Raw genomic sequence first — 24,153 nt, 5'->3', positions numbered from 1 at the left:
GTTTATGTTTAATTTTCCTTTTTAGTCGTAAATATATATATATATTTCAATATTTTCAAACAAGAATTACTATTTTTATCTATTTTCTTAAAATAGATGCCCAAATATATGGGATAAATTTTTGAGGGAGCGAGTATTACGTATACTTAATAATAATAATAAAATTACAAATAAAATCAAATAATTATTCAAATTCACAGATTTTATTATTTATAAATCTAAATCCAAAATCTAAAATCCAAAATCCAAAACCCAAAACCCAAGAACACAGACCCACCCTCAATCAATATAAATAGATTAGGGTTTGATTTGCTGTTAACTTTTACAAGCAAAAGCAAAATAATAACCAAAAACCGACTCTCTTTTCTTCTTCCTTCGCCAATTTCTTCAGCCATAATCTGTGGATATTTTGATTCGATCAATAATGAGTTCCCTGTCGGAGGATGAAGCATCGTCGCCCAGTGACATGCTATTATGCGGTTTATGGTTCTTTGGAGTCGGAAGGTGTGAGAGAAATCCCGGCAGATTCTATCATCCAAATTCTAAATTAGTAGAAGATCTAAAAGATTTTGGTATAAACCCTAATTTTACCTTCAGTTTTTTTTTTTTTCAATTTTATAATTCTATGGTGAAGAAAACCCTAATTTTACTTTCAGATTTTTCAAATTTATAATTCTATGGTGCCTAATTTTCCATTCTGTTTTTTTTGCAATTTTATAACACTATAAGTAAGAAATTGGTTTGAATTTGATATTAAAATAATTTTTTATTTTATTCTTTTGAAATTTTCCATAGGTTTGACGATTAGCAGTGGAGATTCAGGTGATGAAAGGTATTTACCAGATGACATGGTGATCGAAATTCTTACACGTCTTCCACCGGAGGAACTCCTATTTTGCCGGAGCGTCAGCAAGTCATGGTATTCGACGATCTCCGATGCCAATTTTATCGCCGAGTATAGGCGAAAGAACATTGGCAACGATCGGGTAATAGTTTTTACAACACCAACACCAACACCAACACCCGATGAATCTTCTCAATTCGAGCTCAAATATAGCATATTTTCCGACGGAAATTGCCCGAAAAAAATCAGTCAGTCTCTTCGAACTGATCGTATTCCTTTTCACATGTATGTTAGATGGAAACTCGAGGGCACATGCAATGGGGTCTTTTGCTACACGGGTGTTTTGTATTCTGAAAATATTATCTATGAATATATGACGTACTTATGCGATCCCTCGACAAAACGAGCATCTCTTATGCCGGACAGCACATCGCCCTCTTATCACGAAGAAACTACCGACCCCTCGACGCGATTCGGCATTGGATTTGATTCGTTGGAAAATCTCTATAAGATTGTGAAGGTAAAAACTTTTATTTACAAAGATAATCGTTACGGACAAGCTGCTGTTCTTTCGCTTAAATCCATGTCCTGGAAAGATGTCGAGTGCCCGCTTTATAACATGTCTTTGTGCGACAAATCAGTTTTCCTACATGGATCGATCCATTGGATTTGCAGTCGGGATTCTACGGGTGATAAATGCGTAATCTCTTTCGACCTTTGTAATGAAGTTTTCAAACAAGTACAATTGCCACAGTGCGAGTATAGGAAGAAATTTTCGATTCATGTGGTTGGTGACTCGCTTTGCGCCATGGCTTTTGGGAACGACGACTTGATATGTCATGTTTGGATGATGAAAGAATTTGGGGTCGAAGAGTCGTGGATGGAGCAATATAAAGTTGTTCTCCCAATCGGGATACTTCGTTGCGTGGATGTAACCGTTGGAGGAAGAATATTATGCGTAAGCGATGGCTATGATCTCTATGAGGTGAAAAATGGAGTATTGGAGAAAATGAAAGATAAAGGATCGGAGACTCCGAAGAAGAAAAAGGAACAAGAGAATTTCGGAAAATATATTTTGTACGATCTGCAATCGCAGAGTTACGCGAGCCTTTGTTGGGTAGACTCGGATTGTGTTGCATTTTCGATCGAAAGTAGTGTTAACTTTTTATAATTAGTTTTTTTAGATAGTTTGGATTTGTTCATCTTTGCGTTTATGTTTTAGTTTTTGGATGATATTGTTTGGAAGAGATTTTTATTTTGTTTTAATGAGAATTTGAGTTATTTTTATTGTAGATCTCTTTTAGGTTTATAAGAATAGCTAATAACAATATGCTCAATTTTTGTTAAGCATACTGGCAAAAACTGATCCTACAATCCGACAATATTTATTATATATGTAAAATAATCATAACAAACTAAGTTCAATTTTAAATAACATAACATGATAACATAACACGATAATTACGGATCAGGTTAGGGTTGAGTAATTACGGATCGGGTTAGGGTTGACCCGTTTAATATTTATAATAGAATTAGTTAGAAAAGTATTGATTTTGCATTACCTGAATAGATTGACAAAATCAAGATTCAAATATCCCATTCAAAATTTTGAAACATTAGTTGCATTTAATTTATAGTATATAACATATTTTGTGATAATGATCTAATATTTTTTGTTGGAGGATTAATCCTCACCCAAAACAAGTTTGACCAAGTATTTTAATTTATAGTATATATTTTTTGGTTAGTTTGTATCAAATCTATTCTTGTCGATTTTTCAATATTATTTCCGAAAATTTCTAGCCCTGTAATATATATAAATATATCCAAATCTCCAAATGATTATATATAGATAATATATTTTGCAATAGTTTACAGAATTTATATAGAGTTCGCAAGAATAAATACCCGAAATCCTATTTGAATCCAATACGAAAAAATCGTGCTGGGTCTAAACAAATATACTCAAAAATTTTGGGGCAGTGCCAGTCCGGTTTATAATTTAAATATATTTAAAATAAATAATTTTATGAATTTATTAAGAAATATATATATATAATTGAAGTATAATTTTCTGAATTTAAATAAATAATTTTATGATGAAAACACCAAAAAAATTAAATCTAGTTGGTCAGACTGTATAATTAATGATTAATGATGCATTTTCTTATCAGCTTAAATAAATTTTTTAAGTGAAACGTCGTGTAACATGATACCAGAGCAAGTAGGTCACTGCCATCCTTCGCGGATAATTGTCCACGTGCAAAGTTTAATGATTTATTTCCACGATCATACCTTTATACTCCCTCCGTCCCACATTTATCTATCTATTTACTTTTTGCACGGAGTTTTAGAAATATTAGTATTATATTGGAATTTAATAGAAATAAAAGTAAAAAAACTAAACTATCCTTATTAATATTGTATAATATAATGGTAATGACATTTGTGTAATATATTGTAAATTGAAAGGATATTTGTAATATTAGGTATATAATACAGAAATTGATATATTATTATGGAATAGACCAAAATTGAAAAATGGATAGATTATTAAAGGAGAGAAGGAATATTTAAATTATTTAGTAATTATAATTATTTTTACTAATACACTTCTTAATTACTTACTAATCATAGTATAATAATCTTGCGGGACAAATGCTAGTATAATAATCTTCCGATTGCACAGATCGTATAAAATATATTTTCTACATCTATAAAGTACCCTCCAACGAGGTTTCTGATTTTTATCTGAAACTCGCACAAATTCTTCATTATTTACAACAAAAAGATTATCGTCATTATTTACAATAGAAAGATTATCGTCATTAATTTCACAGTATTTTTCTGGACACGAGTCACTTCCAAACAACGATACATAAGCGAAAAAAAGGACTTTAAATTGCTCACGACTCTACGATCTCATATTCTTTCATTGTCCAAACATGATATACAAAGTCAAGCCGCATCACAAAGGGAGCCTCCAACCACGTGAATCGAAGCTTTTTGGTTATCCTTATACTTTGGCAATTGAAAATCTTGTGTTTTTAGAAAGATATATTTTTTAAATTAAACATGAAAAATTATTTCTGTAATATAAAAAATAATATTTTTGTTTTGAATCATTAACTTTTTGTGAATGGATAAAATATATATGATATTAATTGGTGGATATAATGTATATTTTAATAATATTTAAAGAGACTTGTTCTATTGGAAAAAAGAAGTGAACAAGCCCAATATTGATATAAGATTTTTAGAGCCAGCAAAAATAGGGCGCGGCATGAAAATTCGATTTGAATTCAGCACCAAAAAAATTGTACTTGAACCTAAAAAATAGATTATAAAAAAATTGGATTATGTCTAACCTAGCACAAGTATGAACCGGGCTGTGTGGACCTATTATGATCGGACAGTGCATGACCCGACCCAATTTTTAATGAAATACTATAATTTTAAAAAATAATATTATAAATATATTAACAAATAAATTTATGTAAAAAATAAAAGTATAATATAAGAGTTTATAAATATTTGTCTTGTCAATTATTTAATGTTTATATTTAACTTTCCAAATATATTATCAGGCCGATCTGATTTGCCACCTCTAAATATTTTAAGTATATTTTCTATATTTTTATAGAGATTTAATTCGAAAAAAATAAGGTAGTTCAATGTCACTACAAAAAATATAAATTTTATTCTTTTCATCTCATTTAATTTGTCCATTATTTCTATTTTCGTTCTCACATAATTTGTCATTTTATTTTTTGAAAATATAATTATACATTTTAATCACATTTTAAAATTCATAATTTATCATTTTTTATTTTAATTAAACTATTTAGTCATTTTAATCTTCATCTATAATTATTTTTATTAAATCATAATTATTTTCACTACATTTTTTAATTACTTATGAATTATACAATACCTAAAACTTTGTGACTAACCTAAAGGGACAACTTAATTAGAACGGAGGGAGTATCTATTAAACAGATAGATTCTCCTGGTCTATTCATTATAATTTATGACCATATATGTTCACCTAACGTGATTTATCTTGTCGAACATAATTAATTTGCAGACTATTAAAGTAAAGTTGAAATTTATTCAAATGCACACTCAAAGAATAGCCGCCGCAAATTATTACGTTATCAAAATAAAAATAAAATAAAATAAAAACAAAAAAATAAGTTGTTTTGGTTAACATTAGGTTTTAAAACAAAATAAAATCTCATCGCTGCAAACAATTTAGACGGGCTCGGAGGGCAGCAGCCCCCAACCCCAATTTTTAGATTTATTTAGTGTAAAATATGATATTTTTATATAATTATATTAATTTGCCCTTTTTCAATTGTAAAATTTATTTCCTCCCTCAATTTTTTTTTATTGTCCTAAAGTATATTTACACAATTTTTCAAGTAATTATTTTTTCTGTATGAATTAACAAATTTGTCATTTATTATAAGACAGAGATGAAAAGTAATAAATAAATGAAGAATTAAAAAAAAAAAAAAAAAAAAGTAGAATTTGTGTGTTAAAAAAAAATACTCCTTCCATCCCAATACAATAGTCTTGTATACCATTTTTATTTGTCCCAAAACAATAATCTCATTTTCATAAATAATCATATTACCGTAAAATTATCCTTATTTTTTCATTATTATTATTATTACACAATTGTCACTACTTTTTACACTAATATATTCACAAGGGCAAAAAAGTGATTTGTCTGTAGTTTTTACCTACCATTAATATAATATCAATATTCCTTAAATTTCGTATCCAACGTAATAAGACTATACTTTTGGGACAGAAATGGAGGAGAACAATAATATGTGAATAGAGGAAATATTATTTACTATATTCATATTTTCTCTCTCTTTTTCACCAGATGCTATTATATAAAATAAAATAGAATAAAAAGATGGTGTGAAATCTATAGAAATAGACATGGCACGTGATCAGTCCGGACAGTCGGCACGTGACACAGCCAGCAATACATGCCTTTACTATACTATTATGTCACTTTATAAATTAAATAAAGTTGTATTTAAATGGCATAATTATTTTATTTAAAACCTCAAGTATTCTCTATTTATGTTTGAAATATAAATCATCACTATTTTATCGATGCAATCTTCAGTAAAAATATACTCTCGGCCATCCCTCCACATATGACCTCATTTTTTATTTTTTTTAACATTCCACAAAAGATGTTCTTTTATTATGATCCACTTAAAATCCATTTTTATCTACCTTTAAAACTCTTAATTTTTTATAAAATTAATTTATGGTAACGATAAATAAATAAATATATTTTTTTATTTATTTGTACTATATAAAATTTTATTGTCCACAATATGATATACATATTGCATATATTTTTATTGAGATATAATTCTAAAAATATTTAAAATACTAACACTACACATATAAAAAATAATAAAATATTATTTTAATTTATTATTAATAATTTAATAAACTACACTATCTAAAATTCTGTGTACCTAACAAAATGCTTTATCTTTTGCGGAGGGAGGGAGTATAATTTTTTAATAAACAGCTTTAGACATTTTCTTCACCAACTAATTTTTACCAATAAGAATATACTAATTTATCACACAAAATATCATATTCAGCTGTTTCAAACAAAAACAAATCAAGAAAGAAAAAAAGAAGTAATTTAATTTTTTTAAAAGAAAATAATAAAATAAAAACACTGCCGTTGCAATAAAAATAAATTATTTATTCTCGCAAAATCTTTAAAAGCAATAGAGAAAGTATTAAATAATAATAATATATGAAAAATTAAAATACAATTGTTAAATTAATATTATACACAAAAACTGTATTAATAAACGTTATATGGGTACAAATTAAAATGAATAAATTCAAAATATCTTAAAATTAATCATAAAAAATTGGCCAGACTACCTTCGATGGAGAAGACAACAATGGAATCGAAGCTTATCGGACAAATGGTAGTATAATAATCTGTTGATTGCGGATCGTATAAAATATATTTCTGACAATTATAAGGTATCATCCGACGAGGCTTCGGATTTTTATCCGAAATTCGCAACATTTCTTTCTTCTTCACAACAAAAAGATAGTCGTCATTAATTACGCATAATATCTTTCCTCCATAAGTCACTTCCAAACAATGACACTCATACGGGAAAAGGACTTTATGTTGCTTTATCCACGACTCTTCGATCCCATATTCTTTCATTGTCCAAATATGACATGCAAAGTCGTCGGCATCACATGCCATCGCAGAAAGGGAGCCTCCAACCACATGAATCGAAACTTTTTGGCTATCCTCATGCTTTGGCAATTGCAACTCTTTGAAAACCTCCTTACAAAGGTCGAAAAGGATTACACACTCTAATCTCGTATTATTCCAAAAGCAAATCCAGTGGATTGATCCATGTAAGAAAATTGATTGTCCTTTAAGAGACATGTCATGACGCGGACATTCGACTCTTTTCCAAGACATGGATTTAAGCGAAAGAACAGCGGCTTCTCCAAAAAAATAATCCATAGAAGAGCACACACTTACCTTGATAATCTTATAGGTTTTTTCCAATGTATCAAATCCGATGCCGAATCGATCAGATCGCCACTTGTATGAAATGTCTTGAGAGGGACCTCTATAGTCGGGGAGAATAGACACTTGTCTTGTCAATGGATTGCATAAGTATATCTTGTAATAATCGTCGTGTTTTTTATAACGCCAAAGACCCGTGTAGCAAAAGATCCCGTTGCATGTGCCCTCGACTTTCCACGGCATCGCGGAGATCTCATCCGTCCAATTTTCCAAAACGTCGTGAATTGATTCTATGCAATTGCCGTCGGAAAATAGACGATATTTGAAGACGGGTTGAGACCGAATATTCTCATCTTCGTCTTCCTTAGGTAATGTTAAAGCTACTATACAATCATTGCCGGCATTGTGTTTCTGATTATTGGCAATAAAATTAGCATCGTCGATCGTCGACGACCATAACTTGCAGACACTCCGGTAACGCAAAAGTTTCTCCGGTGGAAGGCGCGTAAGAATTTCGACCACCACATCATGTGGCAGATACTTCTTCAATTCTGTACAACTCATAGTCCTCATCAAATCTACATTTACACAAACAAGAAAATAAAATTAGGGTTTCCTTTATGATTTCTTTCACCATAAAATTTTAAATTTTAAAAACAAAAATTAGGGTTTTTTCCAAAATCCTTTCGATTTTCTGTCATTTAATTCGAATGTTGACAGGAGAATCTCATAAGGGTTTCTTTCGCAATAGGACTATAAAATCGAAAATTAAAAACAAAAAAAGTAGAGGTGTGTTTACTTGTCAGGTTTTTTCTCCAAAAATATTAAATCAAACATTTAATTTTTATTTATTTTATTAAACTAAAATTTAATTTTAAGTTCAAAACATCATATGAACACATATTTATATCACATCAAACAATTATTTCAATTCAAAATTTTACTATTCAAAATCAAAACCCAAAACTAAAACCTTACAGATAAACACACAGGGTTTTTACCAAAATTTTTTGGAGTTTCTGCCAATTTAGAGTTTTGAAGAGGAAATCTAAGCGGGTTTCTCTCGCACCCCTTTGACAAAGACTCCATTATCATCGATATCGATCGGATCTAATAAAATTTTCTCACAAAATTTGGTCAAAGAATTCTGAGAAACAAAAGGAAGAAGAAAACAAGAGTAATATATATTAATGGGTTTTTGGATATTTTATCGATTTTGTATCGTAACAAATCCTAATTATCCAATCTCAGTTATATATATATTACTATAAAATTTTTAAAATAATGGATAATCGTTACGAAACAAATCTTATATATATAAGATAGATATTGACATATTATCTATTTTACTTTTTATATTATATATAAAATATGAAAAATATTGAAAAAATAGTTTAGATATGGACTATAATAAGTTGGATATATGGATATATTTATATATTAAAACGTTGGGTAATTTTGGAAATAACATATAGAAATAATGGATCGTTCATCTCGGATTGAATTTTTAAGTCAAACAACAATTTTATATAATTAAAAGAAAGAATTTGTATTGCTTTTAATTTTTTGTAGTTTATATATTCGTATAAAAATATATATTTAATAAAAAAAAATATTATATTAAAAATACTGTTAAAATAAACGTGTGTATTTGATTTGTGTTTCGAACACAAATCAATATTACATCATTGGGATAAATATATATATTATTTTATTTAATAAAATATTATATAAAAATACTATTTAAATTAAAATTAAATTGAAAATAAACCAAAGAAACCCAAGGATGAAAGACAAAAAATAAAAAAATAAAACCAATCCGAAAGAAAGGCGATAAAATTATTGAATCAAGTGCATACAAATATATACATCTAATTATGTTATATGGGTATGTTGCTTTGTGGGTTGAGAATTGGATTTTATATTTTAAATAATAAAATTTTAGTATAAAAGTATATTTTAATATAATATAAATATTATATATATTTGATTTTATACGGGTAAAATTACAAAAAATTTATATAGTAATTTCATGAAATTACAACAAATTCATCGTCTAGACTCTCTTATTATAGTTTTATAAATTCTTCATAATTTCTATTTTTAAACATTTAAAATTATAAATATACTCTTTATTATTATATTAACTTTATGTAACAGTAAAACTATATTAAAAAATAGTTGTTTTTATCTGATTTAAAAAATATATTTATAATTTCTAACGTTTAAAAATAAAATCTTTTAAACTCATTAGAACGTGCGAATCAAACACCGTTAAATAAAAACGGTCGAAAATAGACGCAGAGCTTACGAAATCATTAGAGAATTTTACACAACTTTTGAAAATATAAAAAACTAAAAAGTAATTTTGTACAATTTTGCTTTTATATTTTTATAGAATTTTGACTCCAGGAAATAAGGCAGCTCAAAGTCACACCAAAAAAATGGATCATAATTATAGGTATTAATTAATTATGTAATTAAACTGAAACATTTTTTTTAGAAAAAAGACTTTCTAATTATTTAAATAAAACATTATATAGGTCGTACATTGGGCTTTGAAACAAATTTAAGTCCCACCAACAAACAGTTTCTAAGCCCTACCTACTGCCGACAAAAATAAATACAGCTCAAAAATCGATCCAAACTTGATATGAAAAAAATAGACACAAAAATTTTCGAACTCTAACTAGCCCAGCATGCTAATAAACTAAACAGTAACGGGCTCATAAAAGTTGTCTGACCCAGCCCGATTCATTAAAATTTATATTTAAAAATTAACATATTTATATACATATTAACTTATAAAATAATACTTCGTAAATACCTTTCAATTTATGCTATATTACATAAATATCCTCACTTTTAAATTACACAAGGGATATTTTTATTTTTTTTATTATAACTCCAATATAATACTAATATTAAAAAAATTTACATGCAAATCAGTATATGATAACTTTTTACCTAAGAGGCTAGGACGGAAAGGAGTAATTAAAATTAATTTGTTCAATAGTTAAGTTTTATTTCTACTTAGATGAAGTTGTAGGTTCGAATCTCACTCGCACCATTTACTTAATATTACCGCTGCTATAAAAAATAAAGTTACTCACAAAATATTTAAAAATAATTATTTTAATAACTAAAAAAAAACACTCTCCAACAATTCCTACACACTATCTTCTGTTTGGGATTAAAATTTTGAAGGAACTGAATGTATAGTGCCAAACAACACACACTTTTAATTAACATTAAAATGCATACTAATAAGATATCAAATCATTACACCACTATTTTTCATAAAATCATATTAACCAAAAATCATACATTTTTCATCACCAATTTTGTGACCATTCTAACATTTCAGGTTTAAGAAAGTAAAAATAGCTCAAAAGCTGTAAAAAAAAAAAAAAAAAAAAAGCCAGAACAATTGAGGTATAATAATACAACAGAAAACTCACCAGAAGTCACACTAAGCAAAGGTTCCGGCAGCGAATTAAGCTCGAGAAAGTACGCCTTTCGAGCTGTGGAGTTCGACATAAACATAAATTTGAAATAATTATAAGCTATAATTGTAATAGCAATGAAATTTAAAACTTTTCAATAAAACTATGTACCGTTCGAAATAACGCTAAAACTATAAGGATCTGAGTTTGGGTGCAAACCTAGGCACGCTTCCACGGCGCCGGGGATCATACTCTGTAGCTTGGCGAAGAGCTCTTGCGAACGCCTTGAAGGTTGCCTCGATGATGTGGTGAGAGTTTTTTCCCGAGAGCTTTTTTTACCATGCCAATTTCAGCGATTCAGGTATGTCGAATAACATAAAAGTTAAACTAGATATGACTCTAGGGATGACTCGAGAAATAATTGCACTATAGCTTATGTCTATGTACTCTGTAAATTATCGATGAATTAGTGCATAGATTTTTTATAGAAAAGTATGTTGTTAACAGTAGAGCCCGAGCTCGAGCACAAGAGCTTCTTTGATTAGATCAAACTAATTACAACTTGATCATCAAGATGGCTCTGGATTATATATAATTCAATGATCAACAGAAGGACTCAAATCGACTCAAATCAATCATACAAAAGGTTATGAGTCGAACATTTTTACCTGTCGAATATGTAGTGTCATCCCAGAGGTATTGACTAGAGACTGAAAGAAGTGCTCCACCAGCTGTAGGGAACAAAATGTTTCGGTACATTGTCAGTATAGCATAAGAGGAATCAGATTGAAAAAATAAAATAAAAGTACAGCTCTGTTTACAGACATCTTTTTTAACGTTTGACTGCTGTTCATCAATAGTAATTTCACATCAGATACTCAATTTTTTATTATTTTAAAAAAAATTCAAAACTCTACAACTTCCAAAACTTCTATCTAAAGGGATGAAGAGTTCATAAAAGGCACAGAATTACCTGGGTATCGTAAGTTCCAACTCTTTGTGTGGGTATCTGCAAATCACAACTCAAATGCGGCCTCCCGGATAAATCCTACCACAGAACCAATAATTTAATGAAGATAAATACTTTCAGAATCTAACTTCGAATGAAGAGGGAAATTGATGTTTTAAGAAACTGCAACAGCAAATCATGCCAATTTATCGGCCATATCAATCAAGTATTTGATTTCCATTTAAGTAGTAAATGCAAAAAATAAATAGAGTCTTTCAGTTCTTTATTAAGCAAGAAAGTCTGAAGAAAGATTGAGATTCATCATGGATGTTGTCATAGTAGTCAGGAAGGAATGAAATTTTACATTCACAATAACCCCACTCTACATTGATTTTTACTCAGTACGCCTCTAAACATAGATTCAATGCAAATCATGAATGGATCGGATCAGCTTGTGCAGTAAAGTGACCAAACCTACATTTATTGGCAAATAAATGTTCATGTATGAATTCAGCTTAAAATAATGAATGCTCGGCAGTATTTAGTAAAAATACAGTGCTAATTACTGAATTAAAGCAAACAAAAAGGATCGTATGCTATTCAATAACCCTCGCAATTGGTCTAGACATTATACATACCTCTATAGATAATAAAGTGATTCCAGATCCATAATAATATCTAAGTATTACCTAATTACACGACAGTTCAGGAGCAACTGTGAAACAGAGACATTTCATAGGTACAGCCAGTTTATAGACCTTTTTTCATCAAAACATAGATCAGACTTTGATCTTTTTCAATAGATTATAGAAGGTGAATCAAAAACACGAATGATGAGTTTTACAATATGTTTACATACACACTTTTGGAAAAATTGACACTATTTACCAATAGTAATTTAAGAAGAAAAAAAAAAAAAAAAAAAAAACATCACATCAAATATCAATTTCATTTTACAAAAAATCAAACCAAATACTAACTTTTTACTATTTTCAAAATTTTCCAAAACTCTAAAACTCCTAAAGATATATCTAAACGGAGCCTTTGTCATTCAAAATATTACCAGTGCAACATGAACAAGTGCTTCATCAAGTGGAGCTGAGAAATCTCCAAACCGGTTGATTCCTTTCCTATCGCCGAGTGCTTGCAGCATTGCCTGCATGAGCAAAAATGGATTTTCGTGTTGATTTCAGACTAATTGCAACAAATACTGCAAGTAAACAAGAGGAATTCGTACGACAATTAAATTTTTTGCATGCATAGGTGCTTGCAGGAGTCACACCGCTTCACTTTGGACATCATCTTGAAAGCATATCTAATCCAATAATGAATAATACAGCAATCTTATTTAAAGTATATACATATTTATACATTTCATAAAAACATACACAGATTATTTTACACTGCAGAACATAGGATAGCACTATCAGATGTGGCAACCGAATTGGCCGATTCAAAACGAACAAGAAATCCATGTGTCCAGTAAAAAACAGCAAATAATGAATCGTATACAGATGAATATGAAACAGGAAATTGCTTACAAAATTGGGAACTTACTGTTCCAATTGCTAAGGCAACATCTTCATTAGTGTGATGATCGTCGATATGAATATCTCCAGTAGCCTTAGCATGGACATCGAATAATCCATGTGAAGCAAGTTGCTGAAACCAATAAAAAGACAAACCATTCAGTTAGCACTCAATTAATTGAAACCGGTAAAAACAGCAACCCCAAAGTACATTGTCAATAGAATATTAAGCTAATTGCACACAGAAGCCACTGGAATCAAAATATCATATTAATGTTCAAATGGTCAATATTTGCAAATATTTCATTAAAAATAAATAAATAAATAAAACAAAACACCCAACTTGTATATTCAAAGTTAAAAACTTGCACCGACACTGTTCTCCAACACCCTAATCAAATATTGATGAACTAAAGGTGTCAGCATTAGTGTAGAAACCCACATTCAAAGGATTTTTTATCCTTTCATTTTTTTCCTTCTTTTCCACACACACACATACACGCACAAATCTCATCCAGCACTTATTTTCTAAAAAAAGGGTCACATCTAGCATACATTTTCGATAAAAAATAAATAAATAAATAATCACATCCAATAATAATTTCACCTCAAAAACATCAAAACCTAAACACAACCACAGAAGAAAATACTTAGGGAACAATATTGAGTTATGAAAATATAGAAGATTAGTCGCAACACTTTACGAAAAGATCTGTGTTTGCACTTGCCACCACGTATTGACGCAAACAGACAAAAAAAATAAATACCAAGGGAAAAAACCCAAAATCGCTAGCATTGAGTTATGAAAATATAGATGATTGCATAGCAACACTTTACAAGAAAAATCTCCGCTTGCACTTGCTGCCACATATTGACACAAACACTCACAAAATAAATACCAAGGGATCAGACCCAAAATTCCTAGCATTGAGTTATGAATATAGAAGACTACATCACAACACTTTACAAAAAGGATCTCCCCTTGCACTCTCCGGCACCTATGGAAAAAATTTAATATAATTAACACAAACACTGTATAATTCAACCATCTCAAGCTTATAGGCAAAGCAACCATCGATTGCAGTACCATAAGTTCAATAAAATCCCTGCCACGAACAAGATTATAACAATGAACTTCGCCAACAAGGAGCAAAAATGCTACTAGAAAAATTTCAATATAATCAAACATAAAATGATGCATCATCTCCATGTCTGACTAAACCTTTTGGCCAAATTGAAGTTATCATTCAACACAATTCAAGATTTAAAGTACCACAAAACAACTTACCCTACAGTGCTTCTACAACACAATCAAATTTTCACTCAGATATAACCAATAAACATGTTCTAATGCTCAATTTCATATCAACAGAACACAAAATTGACACTTACATCAAGCATGTGATCCAGAAAAGGAATGCCAGTATTATTCTCGGCAACGCCGTCGCCATCCAGATTAATCCTCACACTCACATTCGTCTCCTTCGTAACCCTCTTTACCTCGCCAATTCTTCCGCCTACAGTAACTACAAACCAAAAAAATCGGCACAAAATTCAAAAGACCGTGAGATCATTTTCTGAGTTCGAAATTCGGATACCGTTAGCTGATACTATCGAAGGAGAACCGTTGTCGTCCAAGGCGCGAGGGATTGTGGATTCCATTGCGACGCGTTGCACTTTGCGCTGCTGAGGTTGTACAGAGAAGTTAACACTCTGCGAGAGATGATGAATCGGGGAGGTACAGAGGCGCGACTGAGGCGGAAAGGAGCGGCTGAGTGAACGGTGAACGATCGAAAGCTGCATGCCTGGAGTAATCCGAGCCGGCGGCGATAGCGGCGGCGGCGGCGGAGGAGGAGCGGCGGACGAGAGGAAAATGGGAATAGGTTGCGTTAACTTAACTGGTTAATTGAAGTCGCGTGTTTAAACCACACGATTTTCAGAATGGAGAATGACGTAAATGCCCCTAACACGTTCTAGTCGCATTGGGACACTATCGTTTAAATAAATAAAAGCAAATCTTAAAAAAAAATATTTACATAAATAATAATAATAATAATAATAATAATAAGTTGTGATATTATTATAATTAGTTAATAATAATTTTACTTGGACAAAATAAAATAATTTAATTAATTAATAAAAATAGTAATAATAAATTATTATATTATTTTATTATATTTTTATATGAATAATATTGTTAATAATTTAAAATAAGAATTAATATATAATTTAAATAAATTTAAAATATGTGTTTAAATATTTTAAATATTACATCTCAATAAAATATTTATTTATTGGCTGGGTTTTGAGTGGTCTCATGTATAATATTATATATTAGAAAGTTAATTAAATTAATTTATATTTGTTAAATATATTTAAAAAATTTAATAAATTAAAAAAAAATAGATGTTAATTGAAATAGGACAAATAAAAAGAAATGAAGATAATTGAAATGGAACATTTTTACATTTTATATAAGATTTTTATATACAATGAAATATTGTTTAATTAGTTAATAATAATGACTTATAATGTTATTTTTTATATAATTAATAATATTGATAGTTTTAAAATAAATTTAAAATATATGATTACAAAATTAGAATATGCATTTAAATATTTATTAAAAATGATATGACAATAAAAGATATACCAGCATTTTGTAAAAAATAAAATTTTATAATACAACTAAATAAAAATTTATTTTTATTTATTTATAATTAATATAACCTAATTTTTTTAAAAAAAAAAAATAGAGTTGTAAATGTATAATTTTTAACAAAAATATACTATTATTACATTACTATGCATTGAAAGTGCGCACTGGGTAAACTCCCGGTCGAATCTAATACCCTACAAACTCGTCCGACAGGCAGGTAGGTGACATGAGGCTTCGGGGTTTGTATGATGTAAAAGTAACAACTACTTGTAAAAATACACAATTTTAAATTATATAACATCATCTTGTGTTCTCTTATGTTACCTTAAAATTTGCACGAACACTCTGTTCAAAACTTATATTTGATTTTAAATAAAAATTTAGCTAACACTTAAAATATCTTTAAAAGAAAAATTAGAATAAAATATATAAACAAACAATTGATCGATTTATTTTTATAATTTTTATAAAAATTAGACAAAAATTATAAAAATAAACTATTAATTAATTATTTGTTTATTTATTTTACTCACAAAAATTATATAAAATATTTAGAAGCAAATATCGTTAAAAGATACAAAACTACAAATCTACATAGAAAATATACAGAATTGCAGATCATAGTTGTGCAGCAGCAGCAAGAACTAACCATAAAATAACCACCTTACTCTTATACAACAGATCAAATCAAATCATCATCTTCTTCATCATCCATATCATTTCAAATTCTCAACCAAAATCATCATATATGTATATCTATGTATATATATATATATATCTCCTAAATCCTAATAACACCACACACCAAAAACTCACTGCATCAAATAACATCTAAGAAACACAAACCTAACCTCATGTCGAATTCCCGCCGGCAGCATCGATTGCGCAAGCAGCCGAGTCCGAATTAGTCGTTTCGAGCAGTTTTGTAGAATTATCGTTTTCTGGAACAGGCGAGCGTTTCGGGCGAGCACAGGATTCACTTTCTTTGTCGAGGTTTGAAGAAAGCTCAGGCGCGTCGACCCCGGAATCACTGCTCGCCTGTCGAGCATGATCCGGTGGTGAATCCGTATCAAATTTCTCAACCAGATCGGGTAATTTGGGGAGATTCTTGGTCGATTCAGATATATTCACTTCTGCCATTGGAGAAAAAAAAGGTCTCGATTAGATAAAATAAAGGATAATCGAGAAGTAGTGCCGAGACAAAAAAAAAAACATGAATGTTACCGGAGTTTTCGAGCTTCAGCAACTGCTTCTGCAGCATATCGGTGCCGGGGAACACCAGCAAATTCATTAACTTAATTTCTTTCTTGTGAACATCGTCGAGTTTATGGAATCCAAAAACTGTAGTCCATGTGCTCGTATGCTCGGATATGGCGGGAATGATCAGTCGTTCGACTTTTAGAGAGCGAAGCTCCTGGAATTACGAAAGTTTGCATTCAATAACTCGATCAATTAAATGAAGTATGCCCGGAAAAAATCACAAATTCAGATTTAAGAACACATTGCGTTTATTGGATTTTATCAAAATCTTACTATTCATCGAATTTTCTTCCTCCAAAAAATCGAATTAAACGTCTATTTTTTATTTTTTTATATTATACTAAAAATTAATACATTCAAAATATAACATCTTAACATATATTTTATATCGTATTCAAATCCCAAACCCAAAATTCAAACCCCTAAACAAACACACCCCAAGTGAACTTCACATTTCCGAGTTAGTTAAGAAAACAGAAATCGACCTGTACAATGGAAGATCAAGTGAGATTAGGAAATTCTTACGGTTTCAATCACAGACAGAAGGCGCCGGCACATTCCTTGCCGCCTGTACATTTCACGAGTCCCGATGAATGGCATTTCAGCAAGATGAGTTCCGCGGAGCCTAGAAGGGAAAAACAAATCCACCATCAGCTTCACCATAAATGATAAAAATGGTGGCGACATCACTCAACGCTATTTTCTATTATTACTTCGAAATATCCTCAAAAGTAGTTATTAGCATAATTCAGAGCTAATCTCTTATCTTCACTAGCAACAAAGTAGTCAAGCTTTGGTCAAGTATCTAAAAGAACGTCGATAATTTAAGAAATCAGTACTCTGTTAAAAGAATTAGCAGCCACGGTAGAATATTTTGCCTTTTCATATATTTATATACGTAATGTATTTCATATTTTAAGTAAGACATTAATATGGAAATAGTAGATTTATATATGGCCCAAAGATCCAATTCGAAAACTCCCATTTTTTCCTAGTCTCGACTCTAAAGCAATGTTCGACTTGGACTTAGTGTCATGAGGCAGCCAACAATGATAAACACAATATCGTAGAATCTTGCAGAAGTTTATAAAGGAGAGATTTTTTTATTTTTTTTCTTGTAAAAATAAGTGTTCAATATATGCAAACTAATGTTCCAAGGAAGACCGAACTTTTCCTGACTCGGGTTCCAAAAGGGGCGATTAGAAAGATCAGTACTACATAAGATCAAAACTCAGTTCCGATCAAAAAAAAAAAAAACTCAGTTTCTCAGGATAAAGTGCAATATTGTTAAGAGTAACAATTAAGTTTAACCAGATTATAGTGCATTCATCAGCTGCCCCACAATCGAACAAAGAATCAATCTTTAAATAATAATAACAGTAGGTAAAGACAGATATAGAAAAATCAAGGGTGTATCAAGATCATAATTATCCGCATGTATATTTGGGTTTCACGCATACGAACAAAATAATTCCGTGATCAAGCTGAATGGATTTTCTGAGGCATTGAAACATACGTAATTTTTAAGTTCGCGGAAGGCAAAGTAAAAGTACTGATTTATCACCTGATAGATGCTGCACACATTATTTCATCACCCCTCTCCAAAATTACCGTATAAAACCCATTAAAATTCAGCCGGTTAAAATTTGATCTGCAACGATTAGAGAAACCAACCATGAATTAGAGAGGATAACAATTATAAGCACGACAAGTAGTAATTCCAAGGGGAAGTGCACTCCTTTCCTTATTCAAAACTATAATTATATGAGAAAAAGAAAAATGACCATAAAAGTCGAGGAACCAAAACCAGAGATTAAACAAATTTTTTCACTGAATCAGGTAAGCACGACAAGAACATCGATTTTCTTTCACTAGTTATACCATACACAAGAATCTCGGCGTTACAGTAATTTAGGCTGAAGAAATTTACACAATTCATACACCTGCTTAAGCATGCCAAGAACTGCTTACCCGCAATTATAGACGACATTGTGTACAATGTTAACCCCACTCCTCCGGTCAATGATTGGCAAGAAACACTCATCCATAACAGATAAAGCGACGGCTAGTTTAGAGTTACATTCGACCCTTTGGGAAAATCCACGTTGTGAGGCATCAGAAACATCTGTTCGTTGAATAATAGACCACGAAAATCCTGCATCTAATTCATGTTTGACTCCAACATTCTTCTGCAAATGTTCATATATCTGTAGAGCGTAAAAAATTAAAAAAGATCGTCACCAACACTTCCTTCAAGCTGGAAAATCAAAATCAACAATATACCCCAAAAATCCGATAAAATGTTAATTCTATGATGCGAAAAAACTTGATATTAATACCTCTTGACACTTTGGACTACAGAAAGATCCACCATTCGAAATCATGGATGAAGCAAGCACACTTTCGCTGCATGATTTGTGATCTACAAAATTAAAAAGGGCAGATTTTAGACGAATAACCTTAAAAACAGAATTCATGTCAATGTTGAGATTACGAGAGTGTGTGTATGCGAAACATGGACTAAAGCAATAAAGTAACATATAAATCACATTACATTTGTTCTCACAGAAACTGCATCGATTAAGCTCATTGCCAGCGCTACGATTTTCCTCAGCAACCTCCCCCTCAACAAGCCCGCAAAACTTGCACTTACAATTTGGACAATGCCAATCACCTTTAGGAAGTATCTGCAATAAAAGGAAGACGACAAGAACCTCGGCATCTCATTCAATTAAAATTAAAAAAACAAAAAAACAAAAAAAAAACATAGAAGCAGACAAAATACGAACTACCAAATTACCTGTATTTCAAGACAAATCTGATGGAAAGTCGATGGACAACTATCGCAACAGATCAAATCACCTCCATCACCGCAAATACCACAAGTGTCATCATCTGGATCATCACCATCTACATCAACAGTATGGAAATCCCGGCACAGGGAAACATCTTGACCATTCCATGCATCGACCTGACACTGCAAAAGGGATGATCCCGACTCCAACAATATGTTTTGGAAGGGTTGCCGCAGCTTACTTCCAGCATGCAGCTCAAACTTCGAAACAGTAAGGATTTTGCTACAGCAACCACAATGGATTCCGTCACTAGTGATCCAACCTTCTAACAACACTCGAGTCCTTTTCCGGTTCATGTACTGAACCTTTTCGCTCAATTTTGCTGTCCCTGTGTTAATCAACCACGCCAATACGGTTCTTTTCCCCTTGTACGGAACATAACCATCAGAATCCGAATTTCCCCCTTGCTCGGAACCACGAACAAGAAGTGTGCATCTCCCTAAAACTTTACTCGTTCTTCCCTGTATGATATTACCCTTCGAAGCAGCAGAAGATTTCTCAGCTCTTTGTTTCGCCGGCTTTCTTCTCGGCACATCTTCCTCATCATCGCTATCTTGGTCCGATTTTCCAATCTTAGCATTATCCTCATTCTCGCTGTCTGAATCATCTGCAGCTTGCTTAACAGCTGGCTTCTTGACACTCTTGCTCGCGCCATCTTCCATTTTCTTTTTTGTTTGCCGAGTAAGTTTGTTTATCAGATCATCAGAGAGAGGAGATGCAACAATGGCATCACTTTTACCATTCTCTTCCTCCAACTGTTTCTTTAGCGCTTCGTAAGCCTTTATAATCGACCAGTAAGCTGTTCCACTAGGATTTATATAAACGGCGTCTAAATATTCGCGGTTTCTTCTCGGCCTATAATCGATACTCCATCCAGCATCAACCAACATTCCTCTTATCTTCTCGCGCAACATTTGCTTTTCAGTACTTCCACCACCACGCTTGGCTTTCGCTTCTTTCCCTTTTACAGAACCAAGATTTTCAGGAGCTGGTGTTCTTTCGTCGTCGTCCTCCTTTTTCATTCTCCTTTTCGCATGTGGTGCCATCTTCAAAAAAATTTCGGTCCCTTTGTCATCATCTGAATCTTCAGACTTACTACTAACCTTGTTCGATTTTTTTCCCTTCCTTTTTACCTTCTCGACACTCTTCTCCTTGTCAACGAACATCCCTTTGTTTTCAGGTAAATTTGTTACAGCATACATCGGAGATCGCGGCAATAAGTCCCTCTTGGCACCGTCATCTGACCACGAGCTTTCCCTCTCATTAACACCTCGACTGTCATAACTCTTCTGTTGAGAAGGTAAATCCATTTTTTTCCTCTTATTCACCATTACCTTAAGAACACCATTCTTCCCCTGCAATCTGATCGGCTTGTCGCCATTCTCCTTACACTTCAACCTCAACAACGAAATCGGCATGTTTGCATCATCATCCTCTAACTCCACCCCTTTACTCCTCAAACTATTGAAATTCAAACCCCGCCTTCGTTTATCAACCACCAAATTCCTTTTCTGTGATGAACCAACTCCAACCCCTACCGGCATAAACCTATTCTCCGGATACTCATTTCTTGCCTTGTTGATATCAAATTCGTCATACTCGTCGAAATCAAATAAGTCCAACCTACTTCTCTTCCTCTCGGTTCCTACATTGTCCCTGTTCTCAAACGCATACCCACTCTTATGGTGCCCCACCATCGATGAACCATTGTGCAGCCTCCTCTCATTCACTCTCCTTCTCATCAGCTCCAACGACTCGTCCTCGTCGCTCGAGCTCGAAGAAGAACTCGTAGCCACTCTCGCTCGTTTCTTCTCTTTACCGCCATTAACGCTCGCCAAATCCCCCAATCCTCGTGAATTCCTGTTCTGCTTGATGATCAAACACCCCGACGAACTCTTCTTCTTCAACACTCCTCCCGATCCTACGCTCCTCTCCATCCTCCTCCCTACATATGAAAACCCCCAACCTCACTCAATTCCGATCAAATTGAATCCAATTCCGCCCCCAATTGCATTCAACGAAACATAGAGACGCACTGAATTGTGAAATCAGATCTGAAAAGCGGAACCGCGGAAAAACTGTCCCCCCTCGAACACTCAACAAACGAACAAACAACAAACAGCAGGCAGCGACCAACCGATTATCGGAAAAAATGAAAAATCGAGTGATGCGTTTGCGGCTTTTACCTTACCTTGAAAGAAATCGGCTGGATTGAAGGAATCGAAGATGAATTGGGGTGCAGAAGCAGCTGCTGCAAGGCAGAGAAGAAATCGAAAAAAGCAAGAAAAATCATCTGCGGCAAAAGGATCCCAACATCGCTTCTTGTATATATACAAACATCCCTGTCTTCTTCCGCTTTACAAATTACAATATATATAAATATATATATAATATTTCATATAGTTTATTGGTATTTACTTACATTAATACTCCCCCCTTTGATAGATTTATTTATAAGATTTTACACTAATCTTAATTTCTTTATTTTTTTTCTTTAAAAAAACTAATAAAAAAATTAATTTTTATTTCTTATTTATTATATTAAATTAAAATTTAATTTAACATTTAAAAAATATTATTATTTTCTTCGGGTTCTAAGAGTTCATACTTTTTTTTATGTAAATTTTTTAATATTAATTATTATATCAAAATATAATACAAATTAAGAAAGAATTGCAAAAATACTTTCAGAGTGTCTTGTAATACTAATAAAAATACATTTATACAAAATATTATACAAATATAATGATATTTTCAATACTAAGTATAATATCGCAAAAAGTTAAATATAACTTTTAGGAGATGAGAAATAAGTATTAAATAGATATTCATTAAATAATTATTTAAATTTAAATTTTTACTATTAAAATTAAATCCAAAATAGAATCTTATAAATAAATAACTATACCCAAATAAAATAAATTAGTCTTGTTTTCTGTCATAGAAAACAAAAGTGTAAAAAAAAAAAAAAAAAAAAAGAAGTTGTTTTTTAATAAAAGTTTATCGAATGACAAAAAATTCATATCACATTTTATTCTTTTTATTATTTATTTCCACAGGTTTTTTTAAAAAATAAATTAATACAGTATACATATTCATTATTTTTATATTTCATATACATATTTATTATTTTTATATTTCTTACATATATATTCATTATTTTTATATTTTTTTAGGCATATTTATTATTTTTATATTTTATATATATATTTATTATTTTTATATTTTTTACCAATTCTCTATATCTTATATAAAAAAAATTCATTCCAAACAATATCACAAAACAAACACAAATTAAAAACAAATTATTTATTATGAAATAATATTGTCTCAAAATTTTTAATAGTAGTGTTCTTTTTTCTTTCAAACAATGTATCTATTTATTTGTTTTGTACCTAAATTTTAAAATAATATTATAATCGGTTTGTTCACTTAGTTACATAAATTTGAAAACTGTATTGGTAATATAAAAAAATAATATTTTATGTTAGAATAATTGATTTTTTTATTAAAAAATACTTGAGTGAAACAGATAATAATAGAATGAAATGAATAATTGATTTTTTTATTGAAAAATACTTGAGTGAAACATATAATAATAGAATGAAAATAAATAATTTTACCTCGAATATGTTAAAATAAGTGTGGCATTATTCTAATAGTGATGAGAAATATACAATTTTTTTATAAATAAAATACATGTTTATTAATGAAATAAATAGTTTAAGGAAAAAAATATATATATTTTTTCTATCAAAATTCAATTTTAACTAGTACTTCTTAAATTCATTTTAAATCCCTTTGGGAGGAAATGAATATATTTTTTAAAAAATAATATTCCGTTCGTATCGTAACAACGTATTTATTTTTTCATTTTAATCCGTTTCATAACAAATTATTTATTTTCTTTTTTAGTAACTGTACTATCTACCTAATATTACAAATACTCTTACAACTTACAATATACTCCCTCTGTCCACAAACTAACGTCCTACTTTCCTATTTGGAATGTCCAACAACTATTGTCCTATATCTTTTTTTTTTTTACATTTTTA

General features: G+C 30.8%; 4 protein-coding genes across 5 annotated transcripts; 1 reads left to right on the top strand and 3 right to left on the bottom strand.

Annotated features, from left to right (window-relative positions):
* The first annotated feature begins 424 nt into the window (after positions 1-424).
* Positions 425-2,015, top strand: LOC127250183 (F-box protein At3g07870-like). Its single transcript, XM_051273343.1, has 2 exons — positions 425-504; positions 812-2,015. Exons 1-2 carry the CDS (start codon positions 425-427, stop codon positions 2,013-2,015), a joined length of 1,284 nt encoding a protein of 427 aa, XP_051129300.1.
* A 4,716-nt stretch (positions 2,016-6,731) lies between these two features.
* On the bottom strand, positions 6,732-7,973 carry LOC127250583 (uncharacterized). The gene is made up of 2 exons (XM_051273940.1): positions 7,413-7,973; positions 6,732-7,208 (listed from the first exon to the last, which is right to left on the bottom strand). Exons 1-2 carry the CDS (start codon positions 7,971-7,973, stop codon positions 6,762-6,764), a joined length of 1,008 nt encoding a protein of 335 aa, XP_051129897.1. The 3' UTR covers positions 6,732-6,761.
* Positions 7,974-10,674: 2,701 nt separating this feature from the next.
* On the bottom strand, positions 10,675-15,235 carry LOC127250306 (imidazoleglycerol-phosphate dehydratase, chloroplastic-like). Of its 2 annotated transcripts, none has more exons than XM_051273506.1 (8): positions 14,923-15,235; positions 14,717-14,841; positions 13,353-13,457; positions 12,859-12,951; positions 11,820-11,894; positions 11,515-11,577; positions 11,066-11,175; positions 10,675-10,924 (listed from the first exon to the last, which is right to left on the bottom strand). In XM_051273506.1, exons 1-8 carry the CDS (start codon positions 15,125-15,127, stop codon positions 10,897-10,899), a joined length of 804 nt encoding a protein of 267 aa, XP_051129463.1. In that variant the 5' UTR covers positions 15,128-15,235; the 3' UTR covers positions 10,675-10,896. The 2 variants fall into 2 exon arrangements, with proteins under 2 accessions (XP_051129463.1, XP_051129462.1); XM_051273505.1 differs by having other exon boundaries at positions 14,717-14,850; positions 14,923-15,234.
* A 1,393-nt stretch (positions 15,236-16,628) lies between these two features.
* Positions 16,629-22,441, bottom strand: LOC127250305 (uncharacterized). The gene is made up of 9 exons (XM_051273504.1): positions 22,290-22,441; positions 20,044-22,043; positions 19,798-19,930; positions 19,583-19,665; positions 19,215-19,450; positions 18,808-18,894; positions 17,769-17,868; positions 17,208-17,397; positions 16,629-17,116 (listed from the first exon to the last, which is right to left on the bottom strand). The coding sequence occupies exons 2-9, from the start codon at positions 22,033-22,035 to the stop codon at positions 16,836-16,838; spliced, it is 3,102 nt and encodes a 1,033-aa protein (XP_051129461.1). The 5' UTR covers positions 22,036-22,043; positions 22,290-22,441; the 3' UTR covers positions 16,629-16,835.
* Between the last annotated feature and the right edge of the window lie 1,712 nt (positions 22,442-24,153).

The sequence above is a fragment of the Andrographis paniculata genome, unplaced genomic scaffold (genome assembly GCF_009805555.1).
Source record: "Andrographis paniculata isolate CXL003 unplaced genomic scaffold, ASM980555v1 Contig37END, whole genome shotgun sequence".
Lineage (NCBI taxonomy): Eukaryota > Viridiplantae > Streptophyta > Magnoliopsida > Lamiales > Acanthaceae > Andrographis > Andrographis paniculata.
The sequence above is the reverse complement of the archived record's forward strand: the minus strand, read 5'-3'. Positions and strand labels throughout refer to the sequence as shown.